This window comes from Psammomys obesus, unplaced genomic scaffold, assembly GCF_907164565.1.
Source record: "Psammomys obesus unplaced genomic scaffold, mPsaObe1.curated_primary_1811, whole genome shotgun sequence".
Classification (NCBI taxonomy): domain Eukaryota; kingdom Metazoa; phylum Chordata; class Mammalia; order Rodentia; family Muridae; genus Psammomys; species Psammomys obesus.
This window is the reverse complement of record NW_026594083.1, coordinates 1,558,384-1,577,502: the sequence shown is the minus strand read 5'-3', so window position 1 is coordinate 1,577,502 and position 19,119 is coordinate 1,558,384. Positions and strand designations below refer to the sequence as shown.

The following is a 19,119-nucleotide window of genomic DNA, read 5'->3' as shown; positions in this document are numbered from 1 at the left end:
TCACTAACTAAGAAGCAGCCATGGACAGCATGGGAAAAATGCACTTAAAAAATCTTGACTTGATAGTCACATGTGTATGTTTGCATCTCTCTGTGAGTATGTGCAGAGCACCTTAGAACCCAGAAGAGTGTGTCTGATCCCCTGGAGCTAGAGCTACAAGCAGCTGTACACCACCTGACGTGAATGCTGTGAACACAACTTAGATCCTCTGTGAGTTCTTAACCACTGGTCCATCTCTCCAGCCTCAGCAGATTGGATTTGGTCTAAGAGCTACAATTCAGGGACACTGGATTTTTTTTTTCTTTTTAAGATAAATGATTTACTTCATGCTTAATTGAGGTAGTTCCATGGTACATATTTCACTGGAAGCTATCAAAACTGAGACTGATAAACTGACAAAGGATGGGAGGTAGAAAAGCATCTTTAGACCAACCTTACAAACTGTGCAATGTCATGATCCAGGGTAGAGTGAAGACAATGTAACATGGGCTAGCTAACGTGGTATTTCAGGGTTCTGTGGGTTGGCATGTTGTCCTTGGCTCCAGGGTGCGACTGATATCAGTTCTTTCAGTATTGCAGACAGGATTAATACACAGCCCAAAGGTCATTCTTGTCTAAACTGGCAGAGAACCAGCAAGACTAGTTTTAATAAAACTAGATGAAGTTGGGACAGCCAGTGTTTTCTCCCAGATTAGGCAAGGGAAAAATAGGGTTTGCAGACAAACATTAGTGACAGCGAGAAGGGTAGGAGATGCTCAACACACACACTCATGGATACAGGAGGTGGAAACATCCGGCTCAAAGATTTTGGCTAAGGCTAAGGTGTCATTAACCTAGTGGTGTGTCAGATCCATCAAAGGCCCAGAACCTGAGGTGTATGAAGAAAACCAGGGCTGAAGGGATGGACAAAGAGGACTCAGCAGAGAAATTTGATGCACTATGCATTCTCTGCCCCACCAATATACAACATACAAACATACACATGCACAGCTGTGCATACACAGGCATGGACACCGCACAGCCATCCATGGCTAGGAATGCAGCTGCTTCCCTATGGACTATTTTTCTTATTCTATTTTACTTTCCCCAAAACGATGAGCAACTCCTACTACAATATAGTAGACCCTTCCATCTTCCATAAAATTTATCCTGTCTTTCTCACTATATTGTAAAATCCAGGGAGGGGATTTTATGCAGTGGCTGTTACATAGTAGAGGTTTATTCTAGTTAGTGAATCAGTATGTTTAAAATCATGTAGAAACCAAACAACAACAGAGTCATTCTGAGCTAGAACTCTGAAATCTTCATTTGACTGTTGCCTCTTGAAATCCTGCACCTTTCATCATTACGCTGGGGAAAACACTGATTTCTACTGAGTATTGGAAAATAAGTAGACGTCACTGCCAGACATCTGCTTTTAAATTTAAAGAGTTAATGTCTTCATTGCTAGTAAATTTTCAAATAGAGAGTTTAGGAACTTTGCAGTTTTTCACCCACAATGGAACCATTTAATGCTACTTACATATTGTCCCCTACATGAAAATTTTGTTTCTATAGGTTGTAAATGCTGTAGCAAATAAATGAGGCTTACACTTTCTTTCTATGCATGTGTGTGAGCATGTGTACACATGTCCATGCATAGAGGACATGAAAACAGAAGTCTAGTCTTAAGTATAGACACAAAAGGTGGTGGCTAACTAATCAGGCATTCCAGATTTACCTCGGAGGAAATGTTCCTATGCCAGAGGCTCATTCATGAATGCCTGGGCTGTGACTTACATGGAATTCCCCAGAACGAAAAAACATGCTGTGGTTTAATTGTCAAAAGGAGGGGATTTCTTTTTTTATGCATACTTCCTAGCTTTGGGAGTGTTTTGGAGGCTGGCTTTGTTACACACAGGTATGAAAACAAGAAGTTAATCTACCCAGGAATGAAGATATTAGTGCCTCTTGCCACATTTGCAAAGTCGTGGCTAGAGGGAGGCAACCTTCTTCTTTCAAACCGCCCTTTGTCATACAACAAGTTCAGTAATGTTCGAAGCAGATGCTCCTCAGATTCAGCAGTAACAACGGATTCATTATTCACTGCCTGGTAGCTAAACCCATTGTTAAAGTATACATGAAAAGGCACTCAGTAAGTTAACAAATTTGAATCATAGAACAGTTTTTGCTGGAAGTTTTTTTTGTTTGTTTGTTTTTTAAATTTTCCTTTTTTCTCATCACCTTGATGTTACTGGATTTTTAAGAGGGTGGGGGAAAAATTAACTTATTGTGGAAAATCCTTAAGCCTGTGACTTATACCCCTGTTTCAGACCCTTTAAGCTCTCTGCCACCTCAATCTGTGATTTCTCTGTGAATATATTACAACTCACTGAATAATAATCACCAAAAAACCCATAAATGTGGGGATTGAGGTTCATTTTAATTAGAGGTGAAAAATCTCTTTGTTAACAAGATACCTAGATTTCTTCCTTCAAATGTATTTCCTGCATGTGAAGATGTGCACTCTGCTAAATTCCTGCCAAGAACAAACATCACCCACAGCTTTGGAGCAACTGCTGCATTCAGCAGGTTTTAGAGTGAACACCTTTATTTGATAGTGTCTGTTAACCAGCTATATTTCTTAATCTTTGAAAGTGCCGCAGCTTAATCAGTTTAACTCCTTTTAATCATCTGCTAAATCAGCAAGTCTGTTTTTCTTGAGTCAATTGCTCCCTCTCGTGGTCAAGGACTAAAATGCAACCATTCATATCAACAATTGTAAATCCCTTGGTTTAAAAAGTACAGCTGAAGGGAGAGATCTCTTCAAAGTCTTTGAACAAATTTCACACGGAAGTTTAACCTTTTAACAAAAGAAGCAATGTCAAAGACAAGAAAGAATTGGAATACCCCCTCGGATCTAAAAAGCAAGTAGTATAATTACCTCCCTCCACTGCTGACAGCTTCGCCTCCTCTTTGATAAGTTACTAGAATATTACAAAAGAGAGAGAGAGAGAACAATTAGTAGACATGTTTATAAAGCAGGAACCATTACATACACGAACATCTTTCTAAAACGTCATTCAACCACCCTTCCTACCTAGAAGCTTTGTAAAAACCACCGCAAGATGTGGCAGATTTTTGCTCCATCCTGGAATATTATAGAAGATGCTTTTCAGACTAACTATATATAAATTTTAAAATTTCTTGGTGTCTCAATATGATCACAAAAAGCAAAATTAAAAACTTCAGTACAATGTTATTAAGCACAACTCATTTGCATGTGTACATTAGCACTCTTAAGGATTTGTTTAGACTTTCTCACTGGATCACATGATTCTATGGTTTCTGTATGTATAATTTTAAAGTCAAAGGAAAAGAAATGCTGCCAGATTGTCTTCCCAGAAGAAGGCTCAGAAGTAAAGCAAAGGCACATGCTCAAAAAACAAACAAACAAACAAAAAAATCCTTTTTCCACATAGAGAGACTTGTACCAAGTTATAACAATTAATGTGACCTATTTTATATGTGGTTGTGAAAACCATTTCACATTATATTTGTATCAGATACTATATCTCCATCAGACATGAATAAAAAAGAATATTCTTATATCTTGTAAGGATTAATACATTTTATTTTGGCCAGAACAAAAAACAGATTTATAACTAGTTCAACGTGGAGTTAAGAAGATTAGCTTTCCTGTAAATACAGACACATTTTCTAAGAAGAAATGTGTTTTTAAAAGCTGCCAAGTTTCCGCTACTTAGGAAAACTCTAAACTGGAAGTCTGTTGGGGAGAGATAACTGTGCCCAGTGATCCCAATAACTGGATTAAAACTGAGGACACATAGCTTTGGGGACATCTCTGACTGGAGGTGATGTGAGAGAGGGATCCATTCTGAAAGACACTGAGTGGAAACTAGATGAAGACTCTGACTTGTTGGAATTGAAGTTTTATCTCTCATGTGGGACGGATATTTTGGGGTGCCTCTGAGAATACTAATTCTATGGACAGAGACTTCCAAAGGAGAGAAATTATTCTGCTGTTGGAAAACTTGAAAGTTTAAGTCAAGGGGAGAAAGTTGCGCTGCCTCGTGTGAACTGATTAGCGTGTTAAATCATGCTGAGGGTAGAAAAAGTGTGCTCGTTTAACAGGGATACATGCACACACACAAGGCTAAGATGCAGCGTGCCATGCAAAACGTGTCACTGCGTCAAGTAGATGCAAAGCACCACCAACCATTTCTACTTCAACTGCATGCCCGGCATGAGTAAAAGAAATCTGCATTCTACTCCATAAGTCTTTTCCCGAAGTTTCCATTCAGAATGAGCTAAAACCAGAAGCACAACAGCACGACACATGCCACACTAACACACAGAAGGAAGAGGGTAAGTGCAAATAGGTACCTGTTGGTGTGAAGGTAAAGGACGGGACTGAAAAATCAAAACAAAATATAAACTAGTTATTAAGCTGAAGAGAGAAGGGGAACATATCACATTAGTATAAATCAAGCAGACAGCTGAACATAAAACAAATGTAAATAACCAAGCCAGTAGGTCTGACACTCTGATATATGAACAGCACAAATCTGAAGTCTAAAAAAAGGAAGCTTGTCTCTACAGGTACTGTTCTGAAGTGTCTGACATGCTCGTACTCTCAGGAGGAGGACTGTCTGGGTTAGCCTGCGAATGACCTGCATTTAGTAACGTACAGTCTGCCCACGGCTTTAGTACAGACAGGAATCCTCTGCTATTAATCATTTCCAAACACTGGGTGATGGATTCTTAAACAAGTATTATCAGGGTTGTGCTGGAACCTTATCTAGACATCTGAGAGTAAATGCTTATTAAGTGGAATGATAGGTGCAGTGGAGTGTGCTTTATTGGAAGGGAGGTAGGGAGAGAGAGAGAGAGAGAGAGGGAGGAAGGAAGGAGGAGAAGGAGGATGGAGAGAAGGAGGCAGAGGGGCAAAGGAGGGAGGGGAGAGAATCATAAACTCATACAGCTTTACTGATAAGAAATGTCTGGCATCACAGAAACAGAGTAACATGTTTTTTCTGTTATCACCATAACAATTTTTGAATGAATAGGAAAAGTTGTGGAGCTAAAACTCCAATTTCTCTGCCATAGTTTGCATTTAGAAGCTTTCTAGGAGTAGACAGAACATTTTTTTTTTTAAACACCATCCTGGAAGCTGAACAAAAGAACAATAAGACCCCTCTGAGAACCTTCCCTCTCTCTGCAGTGATAAATCTTAATCTAATCAATAATGCCTGAAATTGAACTGCAGACCTCAAAAGTCGCTGTCTGGCCTCCCCCACTCTCCCCATCATCTCCCATTGCTGGCTGTGGACTAGCAGCATAGCAATTTCCATGTCATTTCATAGAGGGAGGAGACTGAATGATTTTCCAATCTCTTCCCTTCAATTTAAAGTAAATGCAGCCCTAATAAAGAAAGGAGGAAAACCCCATTCCTTCCTTTCAGTTTAAAACTTGCTTCCCACAAACCTTTAGGGCAAATAAACTGGAATGTTGATTATTTTAACATGTATCAAAAAGCTGAAGTATATTTTTCATTCATACATTAATAGCAAATTGATGTTAGGATCAGAGCTTTGACGGGAACATGCTGGAAGCCTGTAGCCTCTTCACTTCTTATACTAGAGAGAGCAACAACAGAACCCTCAATGCTCTCTCAGTTTATCCACTGGCCTTCATATGTAGCACAGCAGACCCACCTTAAGGATTCTATTGTGGTTTTTTCACTCAGATCTTTTCAAAGTCAATATAATTTAGCCACATTAAAAAACTCCCATAGTGACAAGTCCTCATAACACACAAAAAAGAGGTGCATTTGAAACCAAAGCTATTCAAGCAAGAATGGAGTGCCTGAACATTAATTTGCGATTACAAGGACATGGGGAAATAGAAAAGACCAGTGTAGGCACTTCTAGTCCTAATTTGTGAAGATAAAGGACAAATAAAGAAAGGGTAGTAATAAGTGGAATTTTTATCCACTGAAACCCAATTTTTTTCTCAAATCTTCCAATAACACATTTAACACTCAGTGTGCTCACTGATGTTGGAGATCTGTGTGGATGGATATAGATGGGTATGCAGGATTCCTACATATCACACCTTCAGTGAAATGCAGTGAGACCATACCAAAAATCCTCACTAGGATCCAGAGTCGCACCCTGGCTTACCATTGTATACACAAATGCGCACTTTGCACTGATTTCTGTAAAATATGCCACAGCTTCTTTTATTGAAACCACTGGCATCCGTATAATATTGGACAGCCATCTACAGACCTAAAGAGGCTGAACACTAAGGAGGATCTTAGGGAGGATGCTTAAGGCTTATTCAGAATGGCAAACAGGATAGACACCAGAAGCGGTGGAAGAGAGGGAACAGGATGGGAGCCTACAATAGAAGTGAGTCCTCTGAAAGGATTTACCCAACAGGGGTTTGAAGCAGATGCTGAGATTCGAGGCCATACTTTGGGCAGAGTGCAGGGAGTCTTATAGATGAAAGGGGGATAGGAGGGGTTAGAGGAACATGGAGGGGACAGGAGGCCCACAAGAAGACCAACAAAGCTAAAGGATTTGAGCCCAGGGGGTCCTACAGAGACTGATGCATCATGCATGGAGAGGACCTAGACCCCTGCTCAGATGTAACCGATTGGCAGCTCAGTCTCCCTGTGGATCTCCGAGTGAGGAGAGAAGGGGCTGCCTCTGTCATGGTCTTTGATCACTGGCTCCTGGTGATGCAGCCTTGCCAGGCCACAGAGGAAGAGGATCCAGGCATTTCTGACGAAACCTGATATGCTATGTGCAAATGGCAGAAGAGGAACTCCCCCTTCCAGTGGACAAGAGGAAGGGGATGGGGAGGTAAAGGGGAGAGAGGGTGGGACTGGGAGGAGTTGAGGGAGGGGGCTACAATTGGGATATATAAGGAGTAAATTGTAAAAAAAAAATCATTAGTTTTTGGCATAGGAAATTTAAAGTAACACAACATACTTCAAAAAAGGGAAAAAAATCGCCAAAGTGACAAGAGCAGAATCAAGGGCTCGCAAAACTACATTTGTAATTATGTTCCATGATTTCTGCTTCAACAGAAGCTAATTGAAAAGACAATGGTATTAGTTGGATAGTACTGGGGAATGCACGTAGGTGTTTACTGGCATGCTCAAAGGACATTAGTGAAGGGAAGGAATACTGTAGAGAGCAAGGAGAGTTTTGTATCACCTCTTTAGACAATAGAGAGCATTAACCTGCTACAATTACACAGCTAAGACAAGCCTCTGTGACAGGAAATGCCAGAGCCCAGGGACTGGATGCCTACTCAATCGAGTTGTTGGTGGAGATTCCCTCAACCAGAAAATACAAGGAACCCCGAATTTAAACATTACTACATCATGTTTCCTAACTCAAATCACATTTCAAAGACAGACTCCAAGGGCATCCTGTTCCTTCCCCAACTGCACCCCAAAACCCCTTCCCTGCATTGATCTGGAGCCAAAGGTTCATAGGTCAAACTGCCTGGTATTGTTCCACATAATGAGCCACACTCTCTTTTCAGTGGCCCTAAGCCCTTTGCTATTTCACAGGCAGGGCCACTGACAGAACACATGTCTAAAATAAATAAATAAAAAGGACTGATGAGTATGCCTGTGGAGATTTACATAGGGAGAGGAGGCTGCAGAGCCAGTCAGGGATGGATTATTTTCCACAGAACTGATGACAGTCTGGCTCAATCCTTCTGTCAAGATCTCCTGTAAGCAAGAGCACACTGTGGAGTGCTGACCTAGATTTCTGCCTAAATGTATAGGGCATTTGAGTTCCACCTAGCATCAACAATACTCACTCAGCCACATGATCAGGCAGAGAGAGTTCTTTGCCAGGACATGTATAAAGTGTTTGCTTAGGAGACATGTGCACAATCAGAAAAAAGAGGCAATGGTTGGGCAAGGGACATCCTTATTAGCAATCTTTACAAAACCTGCATTGCGGCAATGTAGATCTCTTATCACAGGCTCATGTACGGGCCCTATTCCTAGAGTGAATCATAATGTTACCATTCAAATCATGATAATTTTGAGAACAAAAAGGAGCGTTATAAATAAGGACAGAAAAAGAGGCCTTCCACTAAGCACTGTGACTTGCAGCTGACCTATTGTGGCGCGCAGTTAATGAATGCATGGGAATGGAGAGGTGGTAAGGACCACCACACAGGGGCTCCAAGACCTGAGGGGTGTGTTGCAAAGATATGTGTGACCCTCTCAGCAGATGTAGACCATCCTCAGGGCATTGAATTACAACAAGCAAACAGTGATTTCTAAACCTGAGCAGACACTGTAACAAGCAGATACTGTAACAAAATTATTAGCTGAGCGCATATAAATATTCAGCTCCACAATGTTAAATCTGTGAATGGCAAATAAACCTCTCCAGTTTGCTACATAAAGCATCTCACACAGCCATCATTCCTATCCACTAAGGGCACCTGTTATAAATGGCAGCAAATGCTAATCCGGAAGAACAAAGCTAAAACAAAGCAAAACCTAAAGTACCATCAACCAACAATAATTCTAAATTTAAAGCCTGAATTGCTAATTCTTGTGATAGGTGATTTCCAGTTTCCCATAGAAGCATGAAATAAACTATCTGCCTGAGATTTTTAGGGCGATGTCTAGACCTTAAAGAAACCTAGGAAGTGGGTCTGAGTGGCTGGCAGAAGTCTATTCGCTGTCCTGCTGTTACTCAGGCAAGTTCCTGTGTGGGCAGTGTGGAGAAATGACAGCACCATTGAAAACCTTCTGGTGTTAAAGGCATTTAATGATGGCCGTGTGACATGAATAACATCCTATCAGTTTAAGATAAATGGTTCTATGGCCGGCACACCTTTCCTTATGCCTGCGTATGTGCTGCTGAGCCCGTTCCTCTTCTTGCGGTGCCTGTAAAGCCAGATGCTGAAGACCATGAGGATAATCCAACAGGCTGCCCCGATGCCCGCAATGAAAGCCGGCTGCTTCACCACATCTGAGATCTGCTGGGCAAGGCTCACTTGGTCCTCGGGAGACACGGGGTTTCCATGAGAATCTGAAAGGCCATCTCCTAGTTAATGCGGGTCAACGCAACAACACTGCACACGTAGATAGCCTACAAAGCTCTTGTTTCATCTTGTTAATAACTGAACCATGATTTCCATTTTGCCTCAGCAATCACAGGGAAATTCGTGAGATTTTCAGGAATTTTTTTTCCTCTGATTTTAATTCAAAACAAGTATGTCATACTTTTATGAGACTATAGTTGAAGATAAATGCTCACTGCCTCTTTATTTCAGAAAACTATCCATGGGTATATAGAATAGGTTTTATAGGATAAAACTAACTAGAGAGACCAAAATACCCCTAAAATATGGAATAACTTAATGTATTCCTATAAACAAGGGTTGTTGAAGAAGTAAATATGGGAAAAAATTTTCTCACGCTTCTGTAGAAATCCTCAAATACTTGCTTCAAAAATGGTAGAAATGGGTCAGGCATCCTGCACACACGAGGCAGAGGCAGGTGGATTTTTATGAGACTGAGACCAGCCCAGTCTACAGAGATTCCCAGGCCAGCTTGGGTTACATAGTGAAACTCTTTCTTAAAAATGGTGTGTGCGGCAGGGAGTGGACAGGGGCCTGGAACTGAAATTTTACTTCTTCTGTAAGTAGATACTTAAAAACAAAAGTGTGCTTGCTCTCTTCCCACAACTATTTTGCAGGATTCTTACCTATCTTATTAACACATGCTTTGAGCCTATATTCAGAAAGAATTATAAGACTGAAGTCCACTTAAAACACTATAAAAATTAGCATTGCAAGAACCGTGAATAATCTTTCTTTTAAAATAATAATGATGGTCATATTAGATATAAGAAAAGAGTATTAAATATGTAAAAAGAATCATCAAATGTTATGAATAGCCAAAAAGACTCATATTTTCAAGTAGACATTTTGATTCAAAAATTAAAAATTGATGAAATATATGGGTAGTAAAATTTACTCATTTTACATTTGTCTTAAGCCTATGGAGATGTCTCTGAAACCTGCAATTTTTAGTTCAGGTCCCACAGAGCTTCCTGTAGACTCTTTGAGGGAAACTGAGGCTGTTGCTCCATCATCAAGGCAGCTCATATGTTGACCCTGAGTGATGCCCAGTAATAAACCTGCCTAGCTAGCTGAATCCCCACCAGTGGCGGTAGTTTTAATGTTATTCCCACACAGCATTTGGTAAAACAAGAACTCATTTTAGGATGGTTGGTGCTTTCTTGCTCTTAATAAATCATTTGATCAAAGAACATTGCTGCCCTGCATTTCTGTAGTTTTTTTGTTGGTTTGGATCTATCTTTTCCTTTTTATTGACTACTTTTGTTATTTGATACATGAAGCATATTTTGATCACTCTCTCTCCCTACCCTAGTTTATCTCATTCCCATTCCTATCAGCTTCCCTCACTGCTACCACTTTCTTTCTCAGATTTATGTCTTATGGTTTTGTTTTGTGACCCACTTAATGTAACCAGGGCCATTGGATTGTATTTATGACCACTGGATTGGAATTATGCAGGAATTATGGAGTCAGGAACAGCCATCAATGGGCACCTGGTGAAAGGGAATGGTTCCCTCTTGTCCTAAACCCATTAGCAGCGAACAGAACAGCAAAGAACCATGGAGTTGATTTAGTCCTTTTTTTATGTCATAAGAAAGTCAGATCCACCTTCTAGCAACACATTTCAGCTTTTATAAGACTGTATGTGTGCATGTATGCATGCATTTGTGTGCAAATGTAACTGTGTGTGATGTGATGTGGATAGATACACGTAAAGGACAGAATTCAGCATTGAATGTTTTCCTGGATTGCTTTCCACTTCAGGATCTTTCACCAACTATAGCGCTCACTATTTCAGCTAGTCTTGTTGCCAGCAAGCTCCAGGCGCCTGCTCTCCTCTGCCTTTCTAGTGCTGGGATTTTCAAAGTGCACCATCATGCCCCATCTTTACATGGGTACCAGGGACTCCAATCTGGATCCTCACACTTGGCACTGAAAGCACAGAGCCAACTCTGCAGATCTGTCCTTCCGGTATCTCCCAGTATCTCCGTATGGTCAACGCAGATGTGCCTCTGATACTCTTGCCTCCTCATAACCAGCTTGGGACACAGCAGTTCCGCCTACTTCACTGACTCCACTCACTGTCTTTAATTGTACACATGTACAGTAGTGACAGCAATGAGGCAAGACTATTGAGCCATCACTGTTTCCTCTCGGAACAATTGAATGCCCTACAGGAAATTTCTAAACACCAATAACGACACCCCTCTACAGGTCCTCTTTTTAGATTCATTCCTGCAGGGCGAATGAGTTGCTCCTCTGCCCCATTGAGTCTTGTCTGTAATGCCATTCCTTGAGGATCTGGGAGTAAACTGCCTCTGTTATGTCATATCTTTGGTCCCATTGCCTCCTCCATGTCTCCTTGGAGACACATATACCTAGCCCTCATTCAACCTGGTCAAAGGTGTCCTAGGGACGGGCTTTGTAGGCAAATTACATAAGAATTCCAGGGCATGTGCCAGTCAATCTAAGTTCTCTGTGACAGGGACAGCAGCTCATGGGATAGACATTTAGGTATATAAGCCACAACCCATGAGGAGATTCTTGGAGTCCTGTCAAGGGAGGTCTGGTTTACACTCACTCCATAGAAAAAGAACACAGACCCAAATCAAAGAGACACACAGGAATTCTGTTAATACAATTTGCTTTAAAATAGGAACAGTCTTCAGTTCCAATTTTTTTTCTAGAAAAATAATCAACACACTAATTCTATACACATAGTATTTCTTAACTTGAATATTGCTTATTAAATTGTATTGCCTCTCAACAAGACAATTGGTAGAAAAAAATAAATAGCTTTCAGTGTCTATTGAGACTGCCTTAGAAATACAGCCCTTCTCTCCACATGAAATGTCTAAATTGCTCTTCAGGCTGCGTGTGTGTGTGTGTGTGTGTGTGTGTGTGTGTGTGTGTGTGTGTGCGCATATGCATGTGTATATATATGTGTGGGTGTGTGTATGTGTGTGCATGCTCGACATGCACCTTTTCCTTGAACAAAACTCCTAATGTCATTCTACAGAGGGTCCAGGCTGAAAAACTCTATTTTCACAAGCTGAAAAACCCCATTTTTTAACAAGCAGTCACCTGCTTTCAACTGTTTGTTGACTGAAAGTTTTATTTCATTTCCCGGATCCTTTTATCTCCAGTTGTCCTAATAGCATTTGAGCCTCTCAACATTCACTAGGCAGACCTATTCTTTTTCGTTCTTAATTCATCCTTTGTATCTACTAGGTTTATAGATTTCATGGCTATTTATGCAAGGGTAAATTGGGTAGCTTTAGATTTTATAGAGACAGGCATGGGAGGTTCCAATGCAAGTGACCAGATGGGCTTAACAGAATAAAGTGCAGTGTGACTAATGAATTGAAATGGCCAGTCGGTATCTCAGGCTTTGTCTCATTGCAGCTGAGGCCTGTTAAAACATAGGAAACTGGAGCACACTTATAATTCCAAGAAAACCATTAAATATTTTGATATAAATCTTAATAATATTACTCACAGTCCCTTTTGCCAATTTATCTTCCAAAAGGATAGGATGAAAAGGCCATGTTCTAGAAAAGCAAACAAGGCCAAAAGGATCATAGCAATGTAACATATTAAAAAATAGATACTGACATTGCACAAAACTAGGTAAATGTGTATGTATCAACTTATATTTGTTTCGGCATGTGTGTTATAACATTGTAACAGATGTATTAAGCAATTTTTTTCTGGTTTCCTCTGTTGCTTGAAATAAATCATGAAGCTATTTTTGACTAAAAGGATATGCATGCAAGCATTACTTTCAAAGTTGCTAAGTGGAAAAGATAAGTTAAAAAATTATTAGATTCTACCCCATGGATGTGACTGAGTCAGCAAGCTTTAATGGGAATCTCATCATTTCCATTTAAATCTTTACTAGGTGGAAGGTGGCTCCCAACCTAGTGACCTCCTTAGGTGGTGGTCCCAATCATCTTAAGTGTGATCGAACCCGGTGAGAGTGATATGCACCTTTCTAAGCCTGAAGCTTTTAAGCTCTACCGTAGGAGGCGTTTCCTTTCCCCTCTTCAGCTAGCCTGGGGATAACGCTGGAAACGTCATTTTAAAGACTCAGTCTCATTGCACTGTGAGCATGGGACTCTTAATGCGTACGTGGAACTGAGGCTCCACCAGCAGCCATTGTTTAAGATCCTCCACTGCGTTACGCCACAGAAGTGACTGGCCACTTCTAGGACCCAGCTTTGTCTTCACAGCGGAACACGAACAGTATTCGAGGCTGAACGTTTCTTAATTTTATTTTGACATAATTCCAGGATGACAATATTGTTAGTACATTAAGACAGTATGCATTTGTGAAGAATGAAGACTTGTATATTACCTGATCATTTGTTCACAGTTTAAACTGACATAAAATATTGTAAAGTTAATCTCTGATTGTTAATATATAAAGTTGACTGTGTACTTATTACCTTTAATAATTTAAATGTCACTGCTTAAAGATCAAACTATTTTCTGTTGCCTTTCTAGAAACTGTACTATTTGTTGTTTCATATTTTACTATTGATAGCCTATTAATTTGTATATTCTGCATATATTTTCTGTAGTGAATGGTATCATGAAGGCTTCTAGACTACATTTTCTTTTTCATTAACCTGATACTTCTTACGCAGAAACTGTATTTACTTTCTATGTAATTAGCATATAACTATTTCAAATTAAGATCTTAATGCACCTTTTGTAATGAAAAACAATTATAATTTTAAATAGACATTAAAATGTAAATACGGATTTCACATTGCTATAAATTTCCAGTACCTGGATTAAGTGTTTCAAGGAAGGGCGTTATTTCCCTTCCCACATAGTTGTAAAATCCATAAGTGGAAAGACTGGTCTTTCTTTTTCATTGAGTTTTCCTTGATGTTCAATTAACAGCACTTGTTAATTAGATAAAAATTCTATCAGACAGAGTCAGGATGACAGTAAATACTGACAGTTCTTACTTAAAAGAGCAATAATGTCCACTTTGCTGTCTTAGTTGTGAGGCATCTACAGTCATTAACCATATATAACATCGTGGTTAATGAGATATAGAACCATGTTCCCATAAGACTGCATTGCCTAGTGATGCCATAGACGTCTGAGTGTAACTACTCGGTGATGCTCACACCAGGACAAAAATCACCTAACGATCTAATGCTGTATTTCTCCGAACGTGTTGCCCTTGGGAGATGATTCATGGCTACATATTTATAGTTACCTGTGTTTAAAATAAAGATGGCCCCATTGCATAAATCATACTCTAGTTCACCTGCAACAACAGCTGGACAACATGCAAGATGAAAACAGCAAAGCAGGGCAAGTGGTGAAATGATGGCGCTTACCTAGCTGGATGAACTGAGGCTCACTCTTCACCCCAGGACCAGCCCCAGTGCTTGCGGCCACCTCCACGCTGTAGCGGATCCCAGGAACCAGAGAGGGGATGACCACAGACAAGGTAGAACCGTCCACCGTCTTGTTTATGTGATACCGAGTTTCATTCCCCAGACACCAAACCTGTAAGAATTATATAAAAAAGTAAAGCTGGTATCTCATCCAACGTAACACAAAGCTCAGCAAAAATCACAGAGGAGTCTCAGGCTTACCCAGAGCTCAGATCTGTCAAGAATTCTATGTAGGAAACTTCAGAAGTCATTCTTTTTCCTTGACCTAATTCTGCGATTATTCTAGTCAAACTTTATATTAGCGATAGCTTTAAGATTCCTTCATGTTTTTGTGAGCACTTTTAAAAATCTATAATCATTCAAGAATTTATCATATAGGGGCTAGAGAGATAGCACAACAGTTAGGAAGGCTTGCAACATAATCAGGGTTCTTGAGGACTGGGCTTTGGATCCCAACACCTACATAATTTAGCCCATAAACATCTGTAACTATAGCCCTGAGGGCTCTGATGTCCTTTTTTGGCCTCAGACAGGCACACACATAAGTAAATATTTAAAATGAACAAATTATTTTAAAAATATTTTAACATATAAATTGGTCAGCTTGCTGGAACATGGTTGTTTCTCTCAAAGGCTCTCATCAGCCCACTTCATTAGATTTCTGTTCAATTTTTTTGACCTCAAGACATCTTCATGAAGAAATTAAAAATTATTCTGCAGAAAGCTGTGAGTATCCACATCAAGAATAATAGCCAGAGGCAGGGGGATTTGAGTTTGAGGCTGGCCTGGTCTACAGAGCGAGTCTAGGACAGCCAAGGCTACACAGAGAAACCCTGCACCGAAACCTTCCCGAAAAGAATAATAATGTATCTGCCACCATTTGACAATTACACTGTAAGATAATTCCATTTAACCAGATGCCACAATACAAAGGTACATTGGCAGTACTGATCCTGGTATTTCAAGACAGAATTAATCAGAACTGTCACTAACACATCACATGGATATCAAAACCAAGAAACAGTTGTCTGAGAAGGCAGAAGAGCTCCCAAATAATCTAAAATACTTCATATAAATATCGGTGAGAGTGAAAATAAAATATTACCAAGGGATAAGCATCGCCCTAGTGTTTATCGAGAGTATGGTATGCTGAACTGTGATCATTGGGCAATATTTGCAGTCTGAACTTCTTCCATTTAAATTGAAATAATAATTTCTGCTTCATAACACATAGGGGATTAATTAAGAGAATAACAATATACACTTGGTGTGAGAAATTTCTTATAATAAAAAGGTAGCGGTATAGTCCTGAGCTTTGATAGTGCGAAGCTATCTTTGCAATAGGAAACCATCTGCCTTCTCCAAAGAGGGGAAATTGGAAGTTTGGACTATACTCTAGGCCTTGATTTAAGTTTCATTAAAAGATTAATCATAGAATGATAATTTTGAATCCACTAAATATGGGGGATGATGAATATTTTTATTGTTTCCACAAGGAAACAACATATAGAATAGTGAATAATACTCTGGGTTCTGTGAAATGCCCTTCAGCAGTAGGAAGGGTTAGTTAGGATGGGCTGTGACCTCAACTATAGTGGGAACACAGACTTAGAGGCAATCTGAAACACCCGGGTCCTCCATCTCTTGGCCAATAACATTCAACTTTTCTCTTTGAAAGTTTTTATTACTGCAGTACAGTTTCAATGCATAGCGCTCACAAATGGTGAGCCATTCTATCCGGACCTGACCATTGGAAATAGACTCCTTTGTGAATTTTTTCCCACCAATTACATTACACAGCTGAACCAAAGCCACAAACTGATTTTGTACCAGTCAATCAGGTTCTGAAAGGCATTTTATTATTTTAAATTGACCATGAAGTTAAGTGAAATCCATCCTTTCACATTTCTCGAGGAGAGAAATGAGTTCTGACTCTTCGGGGAAAATGTCTATGTTACACAATTTTGCTTGGGAGCCAAGACACCATCAAATTTTAAGCTCTTTTACAAACTCTCCTAAAGCAGTCTCTTTCCTGGGGCTGAAACAGCGTCCTATTCTAAACCTTAGAGCTCGTGATAAACCGTTTAAAGTGACGGCCATCTTTATCTCTTAAGGACTCAGTTACAAGTTGAAATGCTTTAGAACGCCTGTAGTGGGGGCTGGAGAGATGGCCCAGCAGCCAAGAGCACCGTCAGTTCTTCCAGAATACCCAGGTTGAAATCCCAGAACGCACATGGCAGCTCACAACTGTCTGTAACTCCAGTTCCAGAGGAATCAGACACCCTCACGCAGACATACATGCAGGCAAACAAAACAAAACGAAACAACAACAAAACACCTATTGTGTATTTATAGCAGTCTTTAAATAAAAAGGCTTAGTTCTCTTATGTGCATGTTTATGTGCATGTTTGTGTATGTGTGCAGGCCTGCATTTGACATCAGTGTCTTTCTCAGTCACTTTCCAATTTATGTTTTGATACAGTGTCTCTTACTGAACCTGGACTCACCAACTGGGCTTGATACCCTTGGGCCAGCAAATCCCAGGCTTCCCTATGGTTGGACTTAGAGGCATGTGTCACTATTATGTCTCTATTACTTTTTTCCCAGTGGCTTCTGGACGATCAAACTCAGATCTTCTATCTTACGCAGTCAGCATTTTACTGACTGAGCCATCTCCCCAGCCTCCTTAAAAACTTAAAAAGTACATAAAAAACTAATATATAAAAATGTTAATTAATGGACAAAAGTGATTTTTCGACACACACACACAAATAACCTTCAAATGTTATGCTTACAATTAAACTTAGGTTTAAACTTGAGAACTGGAATTATAGGCCCTTTTTATCAGTTTCAGCTTTATGAATTAATTTTTTCTATTAATAAAATAATAATATTATTAATAAAATAATTTATGTTCCAAGCCAGCAAGATAAAGCAGAAAAATGGAGTCTTGAGGGGTTGTCCTCTGACTTACTCTCACTCACCATGGCCCAATATGCACACACATACACACACACACACACACACACACACACACACACACACACACAGACTAAACACATAGATCTGCAGATAAATAAATAAATTAAATAAAATTATGTTCCTTGGTTCAGTTTTACTGTGATACCCATTAGATCACCTGAAGATTTATCAAAAGGGACCCACAGCGGTCCTGGTGTGACCACTCACATACTTTGGATGCTAACCTGAAGGACAAAATGGCTGCTTACAGAGGAGAAAGCAAATGTGTTTGCCTTCCTCGCACAGGTTCATATTCACGGAATAGTCACATTCATATTCATACTTATCCAGTTGCTTCCACCTCAGTGACACACATGAACCCATGCCACAATGTTAACTAATATCCAGAAAATTACTCAGGCCTCATAGGAATGCTAAGTATGAAAGTGTATGCTCTACAGTTCAAATTTGTTGTGGTTAAAGTTATGTGTATATATACATATATATATATATATATTTATAGTTTTATTTATATTTGGAGTTATAATTACATTTAAAGTTTGTTTGCAGTAATGCTTAAAAAACACCCACTTATTTTCCATCGCGATGCTTCTGATTTAGTATACCATCTATCAGTTTACCACTACACTAAAGTACAGATTTCACCACTCTCCTGGGTAAGAGATTCCTTACTAGGCTAGGTGCACACTCTTTTGAGTAAATCTGAAGTTTCTCTCTCTCTCTCTCTCTCTTTTTTGCTTGAGGAAATTTTCTTTTTTATTTTTAAGTAATTTTACACATTCACTTGTATCCCAGCTGTAGCCCACTCCCTCTTTCCCTGCCAATCCACTCCTCCCTCCCTCATCTCCTCCCTGCCCCCTTCCGAGTCCACTGAGAGGGGGTGTCCTCCTCTCCTTCTGTCTGTCCCTAGCTTATCAGCTATCTTCAGGATGGTTGCAATGTCCTTATCTGTGGCCTAGCAAGGCTGTTCCTCCCTCAGGTGAGAGGGGAAGCTCATGAGTTCATGTCAGAAACAATTCCTGTCCTCCTTACTAGGGAACCCACTTGGATACTGAGCTACCATGGACTATGTCTGAGCAGGGGTTGTAGGTTATATCCATGCATGGTCCTTGGTTGGATAAACAGTCTCATAGAAGACCCCTATGCTTAGATATGTTTGGACCTTGTGGGGCTCATTTTTTTTTAATGAATGTATTTGCTTAAAATGAATCCTAGTGAAAACTCTCCATCTTAGTGAGCAGTTCTTACTTCATAGGTAAAATAATTCTCCAGAATCACCAGCTCTAAAAAGAAATGTATAACAAATAGAAATTCATAGATAAATCTCTGAGATCTGAAATTTTGTTTAGAGGCTAAAACTTCATCACAGAACAAAGATTCCCAAGTATAGAAGAACAACTTTCCCAACCTAATTGTAAGGTTATACATTTTACAGATGTCAAGAGAGAAAGAAAACCATTAAAAAATTTGTTGACATTAAACAGACTATGACTATGTTCACAGTCAACTCCCTAGAGTAACACAATTCTGGGTGATCTATTTAAGCCACATTTTGGGTAGATAAAAATATCATGAGCAT

At 39.7% G+C, this 19,119-nt stretch overlaps 1 protein-coding gene across 1 annotated transcript in view; it reads right to left on the bottom strand.

Annotated features, from left to right (window-relative positions):
* Robo1 (roundabout guidance receptor 1) overlaps nt 1–19,119 on the bottom strand; it is a 740,394-nt gene that overhangs the window by 39,548 nt on the left and 681,727 nt on the right. The window contains exons 16-19 of the mRNA XM_055617842.1: nt 14,499–14,670; nt 8,886–9,083; nt 4,387–4,413; nt 2,924–2,966 (exon numbers count right to left, since the gene is read on the bottom strand). Coding sequence (XP_055473817.1) covers nt 2,924–2,966; nt 4,387–4,413; nt 8,886–9,083; nt 14,499–14,670 — 440 coding nt within the window. The remainder of the gene's footprint in view (nt 1–2,923; nt 2,967–4,386; nt 4,414–8,885; nt 9,084–14,498; nt 14,671–19,119) is intronic.